At 40.9% G+C, this 18426-nt stretch overlaps 1 protein-coding gene across 3 annotated transcripts in view; it reads left to right on the plus strand.

The window, feature by feature from the left end:
- Nucleotides 1–7879, plus strand: part of LOC145313077 (inward rectifier potassium channel irk-1-like) — a 118069-nt gene extending 110190 nt beyond the window's left edge. For all 3 annotated transcript variants that reach the window (XM_080152341.1, XM_080152339.1, XM_080152342.1), the window contains exons 14-15: nucleotides 1384–1523; nucleotides 5807–7879. In XM_080152341.1, the coding sequence (XP_080008467.1) occupies nucleotides 1384–1523; nucleotides 5807–5888 (222 nt within the window). In that variant the 3' untranslated portion in view covers nucleotides 5889–7879. The remainder of the gene's footprint in view (nucleotides 1–1383; nucleotides 1524–5806) is intronic.
- The last annotated feature ends 10547 nt before the right edge of the window (nucleotides 7880–18426 follow it).

Consider the following 18426-nt stretch of genomic DNA (forward strand, 5'->3'; position numbering starts at 1 on the left):
AATTTTCAAAGGGAGAAAATTAATAATATATTTAACAATAAAAAAACAAGGATGACAACATCCATAAGTAGCGAAGCACAATATTTCGTGGTTGGGACTGACCGCCATGGTTGTTTTCTTCATACGACGGGAAATTTAATTTTGATATATTTAACTGAAAAATTTTTGAAAATCGGACTAAAAACACCAAAGATATGGGGGAAAATGTAAAAATATAAAATAGCCAAAAACCTGCAAAACGGCAGTCTGACCTTCGTAGTTGTTTTTTTGAAACGACGGGAAATTTGATTTTGCTATCTATAACTGAAAAATTTTGAAAATCGGATCACAAACACCAAAGATATGGGGGAAATGTAAAAAATATAAAAATAACCAAAAACCTGCAAAAAGGCAGTCTGGCGCGCCGTCATTGTTGTTTTCTCCAAACGACGGAAAATTTAATTTTGATATCTTTAACTGAAAAAAATTTTGAAAATCTGACCATAAACACCAAAGATATGGGGGAAAATGTGGAAAATTAAAAATAGCCTAAAACCTGCTAAAAAGCCGTCCGACCGCCATTGATGTTTTATAGTTAATTGTGCTCCCTAATGATGGGAATGTTGTCAAAAAATTTCAGAATTCTATCTTTTTTAGGAGCTGAGTTATTCCTATTTCCCCCATAGCGTTACGGACGGACGGACAGACAAAGTGAATTATAGAGTAGTTTTGCTACTAATAATTAATCTTACTTTTATTTATATTTTGTGTGTTGTTATAGGGGCATTGCTTTTTTTCAAATATAACATGAGTGTAATGTCTTTTATCCGTCTTCAATTTTGGAAATTAATTTATTTTTTCCGATACTTTCTTGAGTAAGCTTCTTTAAAATGGATCTAACAGATTTATAGCGTAGTTGCTCTAAAATTCATTTTTATATCTGTCCGTCCGTCCTTCGATCATTCAGTCAAACCGAAGCACTGTGGGTCGTTATTATATAGGCTAGATAGATGAAATTTTATATAAGATTCCTAGGACCTGAGCGCATCTATTTGATAAAATTTTTCGTCCGTCTGTCTGTCGTTGGTGTTTCACACGATAAGATACTTGCTTGTTTCGTGATTATTAAACTCGGGGCTAAAAATAGTTACAAACCTTCCCGGGACCTATGAGAAGCTACCCTGTGAAGGAGAACCCGATCGGTTCAGCGGTTAGCGAGATCCTTCAGTACACACAGACACACTGATACACAAACAGACAAACATCCTGTTACTTTAGTATAAGGATATAAAAGTATGTCATTAACAGCTCATAATCATTTTTGGAAAGAAACGTTTATCAGTCCTTTTGACTTATATTCCTAACAAAATTATCTTCTTTTTTAAAATAAATGTAAATGTTTAGGTAAGAACATCATATCTGCCTAACGAGATCCTGTGGGGCTACAGGTTCATCCACAACTGTGTTGTCTACAACAAGGAGGCCTCCAAATATGAAGTTTCTTTCACTAACCTTAATATGCATGTGGCAGATAGGACTCCCAGGTTAGATATATAATTTTTTAAAAGCGAAGCTTTTCTATAATTAGGGCTGGTCTGTACGTCCGTCCGTCCGTCACACACATATAGCTCTTTTCGTTATTCTAAATAGGTTAGAATTGTCCCATCGATTCCAAACTTTGCATGGTAATTCCTGTAGTAGTTAGGTACGATTTAGAAAGCGTAGCAACTCTATAATCATTACCAGATTGTCCGTATGTCCATTTTAAACATGTTGATTTTTTACTTTTTTTACACCACATTTTTGTATGTTAGAATTATCTGATTTATCTGAGTTTTGGAATACTGATTCCTATTGCAACTAGGTACAATGTGCGAAGCATCTCTACAATTAAGTCCTAATTATGTAAGTATGTCCTTAAATAGTATTATGTATTTATGCAGTTTTGCAACAAATTTACTTACAATTTTGTTTATACTTAAGCAATAATAATCTGCTTATTCAATTCTGACACTCTACAAGTGTTAATGTCTGTTTGTCCTTCAATTTCAGAGCTTCGCTTTTATGGATGTTGTCATCCTTGTTCATACAGGAATCTTAAGGGATAAGACAATTGAACATGATTTGATATAGTTCTCAATAATAATAAACAAAATTATCCCTTCTGTAGATTAAAATTAGTTGTAATACAATTAGAGTAAAACGCTAGAGGGGGAAAGGGTTAGATAATTGTATCTCCCCATCGCAGTGTCCTTGTGCCAACTGGGTCAATTGGGACATTGTAAATCAATCAATGGTGTGGTGTGTATAAACACAGCCAAGTAGCAGAAAACAATTTGCTAGCAGACGAATAAGGTCAAAGAAAAAGGGAGGGAGGTAGTTATCTATACTATACTATACTATAGATCTGTTGTTAAACCAACCAATAAACATTTTTGTTAACTATCCAATCGAATGAGAAAAGTGTTTATTATAATATGTCCTAGAGGAAAAAAAAGTTCTTCCATATATTCTTACCACGCATTTTTTTGTATTGAATTTAAAATATATATTGAGAATACTTTTATGAATGATTCTCAATGTTGCATTTATTCAATTTCACAAACTTTGAATATTTTCGTTGTACTTTTTCTATTTTAAGAAGAAATTGTTGGGGTTGTCATACACCCTCTCTTCCTCCAAAAAGCCAAAAAGAAAATTTCCAGAAAATTGTTAAATGAACGGTTTTACCATTTGAGAGATCTTAACAGCCATACAGAATGATCTTTGTGTTATTAGGGGTTATTTGTTTTCGAGGGTTAACTTCTTAGGGGCGATTTCTCTTGAGAAGAAATAGTTACCAACCCCCAAAATAGTAATAAACCTTCCATGGACCTATGGAAAGCTTCACTGTAAAGGAGAATAATATAGGATCTACGGTTAGCAAAATCCTCTAAACACACACACAGACATTCTATCATTTTTAAAAGCGAAGCTCTTCTATAATTAGGGTCGGTCCGTCCCTAACGGATAGCTTTTTTCGTTAATTTAAGCATGTTAGAATTGTTCTATCGATTTTAAATTTTGCATGGTGATTCCTGTAGTAGTTGGGTACTATTTAGAAAGCGTAGCAACTCTATAATCATTACCAGATTGTCCGTATGTCCATTTTAATAAACATGTTGATTTTTTTACTTTTTTAACAACAAATTTTTATGTGATCTAATAATCCGATTGATGTGATTTTTGGTATACAGATTCCTGGGACAACAAAGGACAATATTATAAGCTAAGCAACTCTATAATCAATTCCTAAAAATGTAAGTATGTCTATAAACATTAGTCTGTATCAAGCAGTTTTTCAAGAAATTTACGTACAATTTTGCTTCGACTCTTATTCTGATTATTCAGTTTTGAAACTATACAAGTGTTAATGACCGTTAGTCCTACCGTTTCAGTGCTTCGCTTTCATGGATGTTGTAATCCTTGTTATATTAGAATAGAATACTACAATCGAACGTAATATGTAATAGTTCTTGACAAAAGGAAAATTTGAACCTTATATAAATATGAAATTGTCACTTTACCATTCAAATACCAAGACTGATAGATTCAATACATTTTATTCCATACAGAAATAGTTATTTATTGCATCGTATTATTGACAGCTTTCCGTGGATATCAAAATGAAAGATTATATAAGATTAAAACCATTTTTGTTAGCTCTGGCCTTAGCTTTGATATTTATCTTTATTTTTATGGAAAATTGTCTGTAATACGATGCTATATTTATGATTTTTCAGTACTGCTGCGAAACGGTTCTATTCCATCGGATATAGATGGTTTCAAAGCAATACTGGAAAAATACAGTTAAACTACGTACAACAAGTTTGTATTATATCCTAGATTATATAAAAGTAACAGGATGTCTGTCTTTCTTTGTGTGTGTTAAGCGAAGGATCTCGCTTACCGCTGGAACGATATAGTTCTCATTTACAGGGAAGATTTATAATTATTTTTTGGGGACAACCCCCCACCCCTCCCAGAAGTTTAGGGTAGACTTCATTATATCAACCAAATGAGAAATCGTAGATCATAAATTTTGAGGACCAGTATAATTTCTAGACCCAAAGTCCCCTAGCTCCCTGGATATCCTACTAGGGTTGGGCCAGATACTTTTTTGGCCGGATACCGGATATCCGGCTGATTTATAATGCCGGATATTCGGTTCCGGCCTGATACCTGGCCAACGTTCGATATCCGGAAAATTATCGGATATCCGGCGTCAAAAATCAGCCGGATATGCTGTAACCGGATAGTTTTAATATCTGGTATCCGGCCGGATAATGAAAATATCGGATATCCGGCCCAACCCTATATCCTACATAAAGTCTTTATATTTCTCGATTATCTCTTCATATATACATATATTCTTGCAATAAAAACACTCAACGTCACACTATTATTCAAATTTTATCTATTTTAGTAGCGAAGCTACTCTATAATTATGAATATACGTCTGTATGTCCGTCTGTTTTGATAAGAATCTGCTACCCACTTGGTCCGTTAGTCTGTCTGTATTGCTCTAGAGGACAGTTCTTTATGGGAAATGTGTTTTTCACTTTTGATATTTATGATAGAAGGCTGATTTTGTGGTTGAGATTTATTTTTTGATTTTTTTCTTCGCTTTTATCAAAAAAAGACAGCATCAATTGAACAACTACTTTATAACTCACTAGCGGCTACGCCCCCTAGATTTTAAAAGAAAAAGTAAAAAAAAAAAATTTTTTCGGGGGGAGGACATTTTTTTTTGGGGGGGGGTGCCCCCCACCCATTTTATATTCTAGTTTAAAAATAGTGTTTTTTGTTTTTTTTTGAGGGGGGGGTAATTTTTTTCTATGGAGGGTGGTGGTACTCTCCCCCAAAATAGTTATAAACCTTCCCGGGACCTATGAGAAGCTACCCTGTTAAGGAGAGCCGGATCGGTTTTGCGGTTAGCGAAATACACACAAACATACATTCTGTTACTATATTATGAGGATTATATCCGTTTATACATTTGCTTGGCTGTTCTTCGTTATGAAGATTGTCATCCTTGTTTTATCTTTCTATGTATATTTGTTCTATTCTGTATTATTATATAAATGGAATAATATTATTTTTAAACAAGATTTATTATTTCAAATTATCTGCCTATATATTCTTTTCTTTCAAAAGTAGCGCAGACTTTATTACCAGGGCAAGTCCCTCTTGATGATAACAAAATGTATTTCTGAATATTAGGAGTTTTGGCTCTTATAGTTTGGACATTAGAGTAAAACACTACAGGGAGAAAGGGTCAAATAACTGTATCTCCCCATCGCAACCGTCTTATGCAACCTTTCTATTGGGTCATTGAAAATCAACCAATGGTGTCGCTTATATTAACACAGCCAAGTAGCAGAAAATAATTTAGAAGCAGACGAAAGAGGTCTTTAAAAAAATGAAGGGAGTTAGTTGTCTATATATACATCTATACTATAGATCTGTTGTTTGGACACTGCCAATTTGAATCAACCAATCAGGATTAAAGATTCTAAGGCAATGAATAATAACTTTGGGTACCAGCCATAGACGTCCAAGGAAGGGGGGGTAATGGGGTGATTACCCCCCCCCACAAATAAAAAAATGCCTCTATGAAATAAAGATTACCCACCCAAAAAAAAATTTTACCCCCCCCCCCCAAAATAAAAAATATTGGACGCCCCTGGTACCAGCAAAATTTATAATCCAACGACCCTTCCCTCCTAGATCGGCTAATCTGCAAATCTTGGAATCACATAATCAATCTATCTATCTATCTGTTTAGGTGCAGTGCGAAGGAGTTCAGCAGCCGGCGTGAATCAACCGCTTCAATTAGCAGCAGCGAGTCACTGACCGCTCATTTGTGAACCTTCACCAGCAGCGGCGGGTCACATGACCCGCTCATTTGTGAACATTTTTCTACAATACATTTACTCAGGGACTTCGGGATGGGACTATGGGCAATTAATTCAAAATAAGGGGGATTTTGAAACATGAGTATCTATACATTGCTTCTTACAAAAGTATAAAAGATGGTTTTCCATCTATGAAATAAGATTTCTTTTAATAATTGGTATAACCAACCAAAATAAATATGTTCAAAATGAGTTTTGTTGTCTGCTAGAAATCCTGTTGTTTATTTTCAGTAATTTTGGTCTGCTAGGATCTAACAAGTTCAGCGGCAATATGCGCGCTAGTTCCTAAAGTCTTTAAAATTAACATAATTAAGAAACTAGCACCTAAAGTCCCAGACAGCCAAGAAATGAATTTTAGATACATTATCCCATCTCTATATCCCTGACATGTACTGGATGTTTATGCAACGCAGTAAAATTCAATCAATAGTTAAATTAAGATTTTTAATTAATGTTTAGATCACAAGAATTGTTTCTTGGGTATGAAAGCATCATTAAAAAAGATTCTTTAAATCGAAAGACAATTTTTTTTTTGGGGGGGGGGAAATAATTGTTTTATCAAATATTGCCTTGCTGATTGTATAAACACCAGAAATTAAATTATAAGAATTAATTATTTTTGTAATATGTAACAAGAATGATAAATAAGAAAACAATAAAGTAAAACTTCCCTTTAATTAAAAGAGTTATATTTAAGGATTTTCAAAAGTTAAACATTTCAACTTACATATAAAAAAGTGCGTTTTCAATACAAAAATATCAAATACGTTTCAGAAAAAAATTACAAATCTAATATACATATAAAAATGTCTTTTTATATAAATTACTCTTTCTCTTCTAAATATTACAAATCAAGTAGAAACCAATTTAAAGTTCAAATCCTTTTTCAAGAAATATAGAATATATAATTTTAGAGAATAATATTTTTCTTGATTTGTACATTTGAATTGAAAATTGAAGAAAACAAGATCAATTTTATCCACAAGAAACGCAGCAATTACAAGATGACAATATCCTTATAATAAAGTAAAATGATTTGTGTTTGTCTGTTTGTCTGTCTGTCTGTTTGTGCTGAATGATCTCGATAACCGCTGAACCGTTCGGGTTCTCCTTAACAGGGTAGCTTCCCATAGGTCCTGGGAAGGTTTATAACTATTTTAAGGGAGAATACCACCACCCTCTAAAGAGAAATAACAAAAAAACGAAATTGTTTTTACGTATATAGACTCCTACGCAACATAGCTAGGTATCGTAGAAACTTGAATTGCAACATAGATAGGTATTGTATTATTTTTAAACAAAACCAATCATTTTAAGTGCCACTAGAGGCTTCTAGGAGCGAAGCCGTTAGTTTTAAATAAAGCATATGGACATATTTTGTAATCTCTATTTAAAAGTAACAGGATGTTAATCTGTTTGTGGCAAACCAATACGGTTCTCCTTTACATTGAAGCTTCTAATAGGTCAAGGTTATAATAATGGGGGAGGGTAACGCCACTCTCTCTCAAAAACGTCCTTTGTTAAAAATCACTAAAAAAAAAATTTAACTCTTGTTATAATAGAAAATTGGAGGATCGATTTTTTCCCTCATACCCTTCCCTCAAATGCACCCATAAGGGTACTTGAGTTATAGAGTAACTTTAAAAATATCAAAATAATGTTAATACTTCAAATTTATTAAAATTTCACAAAATCAAATAATTCTAAAAAAAAACTTCATGCCAAATTTAACTCAAAATACATTGTACATAAAATAGTATTAATAATTGTAATCAATTTTGATGATTAAATAATAATAAAATTACTTTTGTGTTTTGATGTTCTATTATTTAAACTTTTATTATAAAAAGTAAAAATTAATTTATTATGTAGATTGTAGAATTACATAATAAATTTTAAAATATGTTTTTCATTTATTTCTTTGAATAAAAAAGATATTTTTTCTTGTGTTTTACGCATTTTGTAGTAGCAAAGCTGCTCTAAAATTCAATTTGTCTGTTACTCCATCTGTTGCTCCGCTACTTAATCTTTTGGATGTTGTTATCCTTGCAAGACTAGAACAGCAATATATTAGACTAGCGACTACGCGCCTAGAGGCCTCTATGTGAACTTGAGAATAGGGAAGTTGAATTCTAACGGCCAATTTTAAAAGAAAAAACAATTTCTATGTCTCTACGAATATTTAGAAAAAAATTTCGATTTCTTTGTGATTTCTCTTGGGAGGGAGGTGGTACCCTCCACCAAAGTAGTTATAAACCTTCCAAGGGACCTATGAGAAGCTACCCTGTTAAGGAAAACCCGATAGGTTCAGCGGTTAGCGAGATCCTTTGCTACAAACAAAAAAAAGCTTACTACTTTATATATTAGGATTTACAATATAACAGCTATATTATAAACCTAAGATAAGTTTGAATTATAAGATAAGTTTAATTAGCAAGGATGACAACATCCATAAAGAGCAAAGCATAGACTTATAAATTGTTCCTCTAAAAGATAAAATGACTCCCATATATTAGTACTAGCGGCTGCGCCCCTAGCATCTAGGGGCTCTATATTTGAAGGGCAGAAAAATAGCCTAAAACCATACCCAGACTTATTTTCAAAAAAGAAAAATAGCCTAAAACCATCTCAGACCCTATAAGAGGCTTCACTGTAAAGAAGAACCATACTAAAAAGTTAGAGTATTATCATCTAAAATGGTACATATGTAGTAGATAGGAATGCGCCTACATATTTTTGTTATCTCTCTGAAACTTGGATATATTTCATCAATTCAAACTTTTACAGATATATCTTGTGCAAAGGAATCGAACCCTAAACCTTAGTGCAGCATGAAATTAATTTTAAATAATGGTTGCACTAGCCACTAGGTTATTTATTACATCTGTGGTATCCGCCGAGGATAAATGGCAGACACCGGAGTTCAATTAGATTACGGCAGTGTGACAGACGTGGACACCTTACTATAGAGAAGCTACGCTTCTCTAGCTTTCACTAGATAATGATCAACATCTACTTTCAGTTGTCACTTTATTGAAGGGTTAAGAGATACTGCAGTTATATACAACAAACAATAATTACATGGATAGGAATAAATAATCATAACATAAAAGCATAAATAATACATATACAATGGTCAGTTTGGGCAATAATGATTCCCCCATCCCTGGAAAGGGTGGGGGAGAATTAAGAATACAGTTAACCATAATAAACATGACAGATTCAAATCATTAATTCTAAGCGTAGGGAGGGGGTCACTAGACCCCTTCCCCAGGACTCGGGGGAGGGCCATTGACCCTACACCGAACCCCAGATCAGGGGTGCCATAGACATGGCTCACGGTTGCCGAATACCACAACTCTCCCCTCGGAAGGCTGGAAGGTGGTTTCCCTACCAGACTTCCGACAGTGGTTGAGGCCTTCGGCCCGCTCCTTAGGGCTAAAATATATATACAAACGATAATGATTCAATGGAATCCTAGTGGTGAGTATCTTCTTAGGGTTGATGGGCTCCCAATGTGGGATAGAAGGCAGAGGCTGACTTGGGTTGGATACGTTGGTCAGCGCCGGCAGGTATCAGGTTTGCTGGTGGCACAGTTGTTGCTGGAACGGTCAGCAGTGGAGCCTGCGGGTTGTTGTTGGCAGCGGCTGGGGCACTGGCTGCCAGGTTGATTGTCTGAGCAGCGGCCTGTCCTCCTGAGGGGCCGCGGGGTCTGCCAGAGGGCGGTCCTGGCCTACCTGGGCGGTCATGCCCGCTGTCAGTTGATTTCATAGACACCATTTCCTCGGCTGCTTCCCTGCCGATGGGAATGGCATCCCAGTCCACTGAAAAGTCCCGGGACTTGGCATGGTTGAGCCTGGCTCTAGCCAACGCCTTCCTATACAAAGCTGGATGGTACAGGAACACTTGTGATATCGCATTCAGGGCTGCCCGGACTCCTCCTTGTGCTGCTGCCAGAGAAATGATGGTTAGGTCCCCCAGCAGTTTGAGGATCAGCAACAGCAAGCACAGGATGGCGGCGCCATCTCCCCACTCGTGGATGGCTTGTCTAAATCCTGCGCAGACATCCAGGGCTGCCTCTCCTTCCTCCGCCAGTCGGTCAATGTTGTAGGACACTATCCCATGGTCTCCTGTGGCCGAACAGCTGCCTTGCTGAACGCAGGAGCCATAGGATAGGCCGGTCAGCATGGCACTCTTGTATGCTGGGAACGCCAGCAGTTGTTGCCAGTCATTCAACTCAGCCTGCGAATACAAACCGCCTGAACTGAAGTCATCCAAGGGTTCTGTCAACAACTGCTTAGGCGTATCCAGCGGGGGTGGCCTTTTCTTGGGAGCAGGGGTTAACTCTATCCAGCCTTCCTCCGCGTGCACAGTCAGGGGGTAGGTGGAGGAACAGGGAATCTTGGTGGCGTGCTCACTGTATACCCGTGTCACAGCGTCTACAAAACCTGTGGGCTCCACTGGCACTTTGTCCCAACACTCCTTGTGTTCGCGGACAACATACTTGTGCCTTTGGCAGGTCAGCTGCAGCAGGATGTCTCCCCTCAGTACCGAGAACGTGCTCCCCTGGACACGCACCGGGTGGGCCGGATCTAGTTGCTGGAGCTTCCAGCAGTTGGCCGCTACTTCTTCTGCTGCAGTGCTTCTCATGCGCGTTTCCAGGGTAAATCCAATATAACCTGCATGGATCTGTGCTTGAAGGGGAACGTCAACATCCCTGGCCGACACTCTGGGCAGCGCAGCCGCGGCTGGGTCAGCTGCCACGAACAACGCTGGATGGTTGGTGGCATGGGCCTCGAAGTCGCAGTTCACAATTGAGGTGGGGTTGGTCATGTTGATGAAAAACTGGGCCTGATGGTCAACCAGATAGGCATCCCTCACCAGGCTGGGCTGGAGGCTGCGGATCAGCCTCAAGGGGCAATCTCTTCCCAGGTGGTCCCACACGTAGGTGGCTTCCCCAGTGATACAGGACAGCTCAGAATGGGGACACTCGAGGGTCAGGTGGTCAGACTGGGACTCCACCCGTCCATCCTCCACCACATAGGTCTCCTCCTTGACCAGCAGCCGCCGCTCCTGGAGCACTAATTCATTGCGGTAGAGCTGGCCCTCAAAGTGGACGTCCTCCCCCTCGCAACCCACCCCCTCGGGGCTGTTGACGAGGGCGCCCACCATATCAATGGTGAAGAACAGGGGGTGGTTCAGCTGGAACGTCAGTGGCTGGGTCTTGCCTGGCAACGTGTATACTCGGTTCCTGGCCAGGTCTCGGCACGCTTCTGGGTCTATCTTGGTTGGCCTCATGAGGGTGGGGACCGAGGTCACCTTGAGGAGACCCCATACCCCACACCTGAATGTCCACTGGGACACGGTGAGCTGACAGCTGAACCCAGTGGTTTCCCTCACCTTGACTTGCTGCAGGACGTGGACGTCATGGCCCAGGGGCACCTCCTGGTGTAGGGGCTCCGTGTCACACATCTTTTCTTTATTGTAAGACGTGACATGGGTGGGGTTGGCACAGTCCCACCCCACCAGGACGTAGCTGGTTGTAGGCCACACGGCTGCCAGCAGGAGGCCCCACAGGACCATCCACCAATGGGAGAGGCTTCCAGGTAACCATCTTCCTCGTACACGCGGCTGGGGATCTCCGGCTCTGGTCACGGCTGCTTCTTGGGGCTGGACACGGCTGGGCTGCTCCTGGCTAGATACAAATTTCCATTGAGCGTTATCTGTATGCGGCCGAGGCACCCCGATACCCTCCCCAATGACAGACTGGCAAGCGACTGGCACTTGCCTGGGTGTCGGCTCCCCTAGCCCTAAGTGCTCCCTTCCCTGGTCCAAGGCATGCCCAGTGGCATGGGGCTGAAGTGCATGTGGCACAGGCTTGCCCTTACTCAAGGCCCTCCCCTGCCCTAGGAACTCAGGTGCATGTGGCACAGGCAAGTCCTTATTTTCCCAAATTTCAATCTCCCCAGCCTCAGGTGCAGGGGGCACAGGCAAGGCTGGGGGTTTACAAGGTTTTGGATACAACACATTTAACAAATTCAACTTATCCTGATGGTGAGCCGCTGGGTTCCCTTGGCTGGTAGAGGGCTCTGGCTGGCATGTAGCTGGACTCTCCCTGCAGGCTGGTGGCGCTGGCTGGCATGTAGCTGGGCTCTCCCTGCAGACTGGTGGCGCTGGCTGGCTGGGGGTGACGGGTGTCACCCCTTCCTCTGGGACCACTGGCTCGTTCCAGGACTCAGGTCTCTCGGTGGCGGCGACGGTTGTCGCCCCAGACATCAGGTTGGAGGCTGGCTCGTTCCAGGATCCAGGTATCTCGGTGGCGGCGACGGTTGTCGCCCCAGGCACAAGGTGGGAGGCGCTGGATAGCACCCCCCCATCATCCCAGGTGGCGACGCCGGGTGGCGTCCCATACATCGATGCAGAGGTGCTGGCTAGCACCTCCTGCCTCTCTTGTTCAGCGGCTGCCAGGGCCTCCCCATACACCGTCTCAGGGACGCTGGGCAGCGCCCCTCCACTCTTGCTGGGTAGGCTCAGTCGGGCAGGTTCCATCATGTTGAGGCTGAAAGGCTGGGGCCTCAGCACCTCTGGCTCGGCTATGTTGTTGGGCTGTACCAGCTCTGGCCCCAGATGGTTAAGACTGAAGCCTAGGCCAACCCGGTTGGGTTCAGCCGCGCCGCCCAGTACGTTGATCCTAGCTGGGACAGTCCCGAACTGCGGCATCCCATCGGCTCGGTCCGCAGCTCTGGGGGCGGCTGCTTGCGGTGGTGGTGCTGGGGGCGCGCTCCCTTCCATATGGGCCACTCTGCTGGGCTTCCCTGGAGGGGCACCCTTGTCGGCGGTGCGCCTGCGGCTGGCTACCTGGGCCCAGTCAGCTCTACAATCGGCCGCCGTGTGACCGTCATAGTGGCAACGCTCACACTTGGCAGAACGGTCACGGCGTGGCTGGGTGCGCCTCTCCTCTAGGCTAACTTCCACAGGCGTTGGACAGTCTCGAGCTCGGTGGCCTCTCCCCTGGCAGCGGTAGCAGCGGCCTGGAACCTTGTCATCTGGAGCGACCTTCCCCATCTGGTGGAGACCCGGAGCCAAGGAGCCAATCTCCATTGGCTCCGACTCGTCATATTGGGGCAACTGGATGCAGGCAGATCCAGTCAGCCCGTCGGTCGAGTCCACTAAGCACACACCTTCCTTCAGCTGCTTAGTAACCATGGTCACGGTGAACATGGCCTTGCGAGTGTACTCAGGTACACTCGCAATTTCATGGTTCATCATGAGGCGTTTTACATTGGCGTTACGAATTCCACGATTTAATTCGTCCACCAACAACTCAAGATCCTCATGGTTGTAGGCGTCCCTATACAAGGCGCACTTTGTTGATATGTACGCCTGTATAGGTTCTGTCGAGTGTTGCTTGTAATCCCTAAACGCTTGTTTAAGCGTTTGGGATTCAAAAGCAGGGCGAAATAGCAATTCACACTCGGTCTTGACCTGTTCGTAGGTCAAGGCTTGGCCTGCCTCGCCAAACAGATGGGACGCCATTTCCGCCGCTTGCCCTACCAATGACAGTAGTAGGGCGTTGCGGCGGTTGAGGGAATCATGAGGTGGCACGCGGTAAGCCGCCCATGACATCTCCAGTCGGCGGATATGTGCCGACCAGGACTGCTTGGGCGGCCCTCTAAACTCCGGCAGATTGCTCAGCATCAGCTTGCGGTACTCGGCTGGGGCCGGCTGAGGGTCATCCTGGAGCCATCCTGGGGCTTGGTCACCTCCTGGGACTTGATGCTGGTCCATTGGGTCAACGGTGAAACGGCGGGCACAAAGTTATACAGTACTACAATGAATGGGTTGTCACTTGAGGCTTCCTAGCCTAACAGCCAACACTGTTTGTATCACTAGGTTGGGAGTTTTAGTTGCAAAGGTATAACTTAGCTGTACTTATCAATAGTTAGGTGTTGAGGTAGATAGATGTTGAGGGTCTGAACTGCTGTCAGGAACTGATTGGGTTTTCCCTTATCACACTAGAGCTAGGAGGAAGAAACTTGCAATTCTTTATTTGCTAAAATACCCCTGTTAAATGCTATGGAGTAGCTCCGCTCTGGTGTGAAAGTGTGTGTGTGTGTGTGCGTGGAATCTTCTGTCCTTGTAACGCGCGTTCGCGCCGTCAAATCCGCGCACACGGGGAGAATGCGCTCTCACCCCTCAGCTCGCTCTCTCATTGGTCAGCTTCGTCCGTTGGATTTATGATATTTTCCGCACTCTGTTGCGCTACCCGTGAATGGCGCTCTGTGTATCCGATCGCTAGCTCCACACTACAGACGGACTTAGTCTAGTGTGGGTAGGAAGGGGGGAAGCGCGTGAGGGGACGGGGGTAACTCCGTCCGTTCCCACTGTGAGGGAGGGGGGTAACTGTGTGCTGGTGTAATGGGGCCTTTGCTTCTTAATCTTAGGCTTATCTGTTATATCACCCTGATTGTATTTGCCTTCAATGGAGAGGGGCCCCCTCCCCTTCCCTTGGAATAAGGGGTGTATTGTTTTTGTGCTGTGGGCTTGAGATTGTTTTGATTATATTACATCTAGCTTTTATTTTTGTCCTTATCACAATTGCATAACAGATTTGTTGACCAACTCTGTTCTATTTTTAGCTGTTATCACAATACACAGTAATCCAAGCCTGTTCTATTCTTAGATTTATCACAACACAACAATTTGTTTGCCAAGCTTTGCTCATAAATCTATTGTTTGGCCATCACACTAGGGTGGTAATCCCTGCAAATGTGATATAATATCTGTCTTCTAGATGGGTGGCTGCGTTGTAGCTTCTCAGGATACTCGGGGTTGACGTAGTTTTTCTCTGTTCTGGTGCACTACACCCGTATGTTAGCTCGCAGCTTGCAGCTATGTGGCATGTTTCAGCCTATCGGCGGCAGGGAATGTCCCGTCCTGCTAGCGCCACTGGTTCGGATCCTGCTATTTCTTGCAGTAAAGTTGGCCTATTTTCAGCCGTCTACACGTATTTGGCTTGTTTCAGCCGGTCCGCAGGCCTGTTTCAGCCCTTTTGGCGCTCAATTCTCCGTTAGATATCAGCGCTGCTCGCGGTTATTCGTCAGCTTTCGCTGTTTCGCTTCCACAACTGCCGGATGCAGAGTTAAACTTTGCTGTCCAGGGTGGGTAATTCAGGTTGCTTGCGTCAGTTTTGCCAGATTCACTGCTGGGAGTACCTTAGCCTCAGATGCGCGTCTGCTCTACACTTGTGGTTCGCCGTAATCTCACACAGCTGTCACCAAAGTTGTGGTATCCGCCGAGGATAAATGGCAGACACCGGAGTTCAATTAGATTACGGCAGTGTGACAGACGTGGACACCTTACTATAGAGAAGCTACGCTTCTCTAGCTTTCACTAGATAATGATCAACATCTACTTTCAGTTGTCACTTTATTGAAGGGTTAAGAGATACTGCAGTTATATACAACAAACAATAATTACATGGATAGGAATAAATAATCATAACATAAAAGCATAAATAATACATATACAATGGTCAGTTTGGGCAATAATGATTCCCCCATCCCTGGAAAGGGTGGGGGAGAATTAAGAATACAGTTAACCATAATAAACATGACAGATTCAAATCATTAATTCTAAGCGTAGGGAGGGGGTCACTAGACCCCTTCCCCAGGACTCGGGGGAGGGCCATTGACCCTACACCGAACCCCAGATCAGGGGTGCCATAGACATGGCTCACGGTTGCCGAATACCACACATCAAAGTTTAAACCCAAGGGACAGTGAGATAGAGTTATACATATTATACGTAATTGATGAAACAGATTATCTTAGGTCCTATCAAGGTTTATAACTATTTTGGGGGAGGGTACATTAACCCTACAAAGAGAAGTCGCCTCTGCAAAAAATTATCCCCCCACAAAATTTTTAGTCTTACAATATAAAGTAGTAAGGTTTTTTGTTTGTCAGTGAAGATCAAGATACCCACTAAACGATTTTGAAGAAGCAGAAACAAAATTAGATGGTTTTGAGCTATTTTAGAGTACTCTAGAGATGTAACCACTAGTTTGACATAAAGCTATAAATGAAGGGAAACAATTTAGTTTGTAATCGCCCAAAAATTCCGATAATCACTCAGTAAGAAGCTTAGCAATAATAATCTAAAATTAAGTTTGATATCAAAACAATGTAACAAAGTATCATAAAGTAGCTTGACTACTAAAAAGATAGAAATTGGGTGGACTTTTAGAGATAGACTAAATGATCATTTATCAATTGTTAGAAGGGATTTATGTACAAATATTTTCAACAGAAAATGAATTACGAATCAAACATAGAGCTTTTCTACTTGAGAAAAGAAAACAATCCTAGAATATTGGTTGAACTATGAAAACCTAACTGGAATATTAGTTGAACTACGGAAACATACCTGGAATATTGGTTGAACTATGAAAACATACCTGGAATATTGGTTGAATTATGAAAACATACCTGGAATATTGGTTGAACTATGAAACATACCTGGAAAATTGGTTGAACTATGGAAACATACCCAGAATATTGGTTGAACTAAAGAAAACATACCTGGAATATTGTTTGAACTATGAAAACATACCTGGAATATTGGTTAAACTATGAAAACATACCTGGAATATTAAATGAACTATGAAAATATACCTGGAATATTGGTTGAACTATGAAAACATACCTGAATATTGGTTGAACTATGAACAATGGAAACATGCCTGGAATATGGGTTGAACTATGCAACCACACCTGGAATATTGGTTGAACTATGAAAATATACCTGGAATATTGGTTGAACTATGGAAACATACCTGGAATATTGGTTGAACTATGGAAACATACCTAGAATATTGGTTGAACTATGGAAACATACCTGGAATATTGGTTGAAGTATGGAAACATACCTGGAATATTGGTTGAACTATGGAAACATACCTGGAATATTGGTTGAACTATGGAAACATACCTGGAATATTGGTTGAACTATGGAAACATACCTGGAATATTGGTTGAACTATGAAAACATACCTGGAATATTGGTTGAATTATTAAAACATACCTGGAATATAGGTTGAATAATGGAAACATACCTGGAATGGCAGGATGGAGAAAAGTGAGATAAACTCATGGTCCAGAAAATTGGAAACATTTATTACAACTTCTCTTTCCTCCAAGGATAAAATGATAGGACATTCGACAATACACGTAAACTTAAACTTCTTTCTTTGTTGGTTAATCTATACAAGAGGATGCGCCACTAGCATCAGGGTTTTGTGCATCAAATGTAAAAGAAATGTTAAGAAAATAGACTAAAACCACATTAGTACCTAAAAGTAAAACCTCAAACCACCCCGGGACCTGTGTGAAGCTTACCTTTATAAAATGTTTAGTAGCTATCAAAAAACCAAAGTACTTCTTACAATTGGATTTGGGGGAAGAAGTAGTTGAAGATTAATTTTACTGCCCTCATTATCTATTACTCTTATGCATCCTGTCAATGTTAACACAGTAATTTCACTCATTCGTATCACACACACAAACTTTTTGCAGTTTCCCTAAAAGTTATTTTATGTGCTCGTTGGCCACTTTAGGGGAAAGCACCAAAATACCAAATTATTTTCCTCAAATTTCTCATTATGCCAAACACCCACTAGAGGCACTTACCCTGCAAAATTACTAGTAAACAATATACAACCTACCCCAATTAATAAAATATGCAGAAGGCAAAACATATTAGTAAAAATATATGTGTTACCATCATTTTGCATCAAATTTCCACTATAATGGCAAAATATTTTTTAATGATCAAAAATTATTTTAAATAAATTTAAAACTGTGGAAGAAGACTTTTAACTTTATTTTAAAATTTGCGTTTAATATCAGATCTGAAAATTTTAACCTTTTATTAGAAATATTAAGAAAGGCAGAAAAGAGGTTTTTGAAAGAAGTTGTTTAAGATTTAACATAAAATTGATAACATATACTTTACATTTATAGAGAACAATTTTCGGATCAACTGCAGTTCACGGTAAAATATTCCTGGTGACGAATATTTCCAAAAAATCTATTAATTTTAAAGGCTGCTAGCTGCCAAACGGCTAAACGTACAGATCATACCCGCACACCGTTTTAAGCGGCATAAGACGGCCTACAAATAATCTGGAATATCCATTAATCAATAATTAACAATTATCTCGCAGTGCAGAGAAATGCGCTAAAAAGACATATTTTACGCGTTTTTCCATCGATGAAGCTTTCCCTGTGCATCATTGGATCTTGGCTATTCCAGATTATTTGTAGGCCTTTTTATGCCGCTTAAAAGGGTGTGCGGGCATGATTTGTATGTTCAGCCGTTTGGCAGCTAGTAGCCTTCAAAATTCATAGATTTTTGGAAATATCCGTTACCAGGAATATTTTAACGTCAACTGCAGTTGATCCCAGTTTTCATTTTAAATCTTTAAAAG

Source organism: Acartia tonsa, chromosome 3 (assembly GCF_053477335.1).
Source record: "Acartia tonsa isolate MP-2025a chromosome 3, ASM5347733v1, whole genome shotgun sequence".
NCBI classification, from domain to species: Eukaryota; Metazoa; Arthropoda; class Copepoda; order Calanoida; family Acartiidae; genus Acartia; species Acartia tonsa.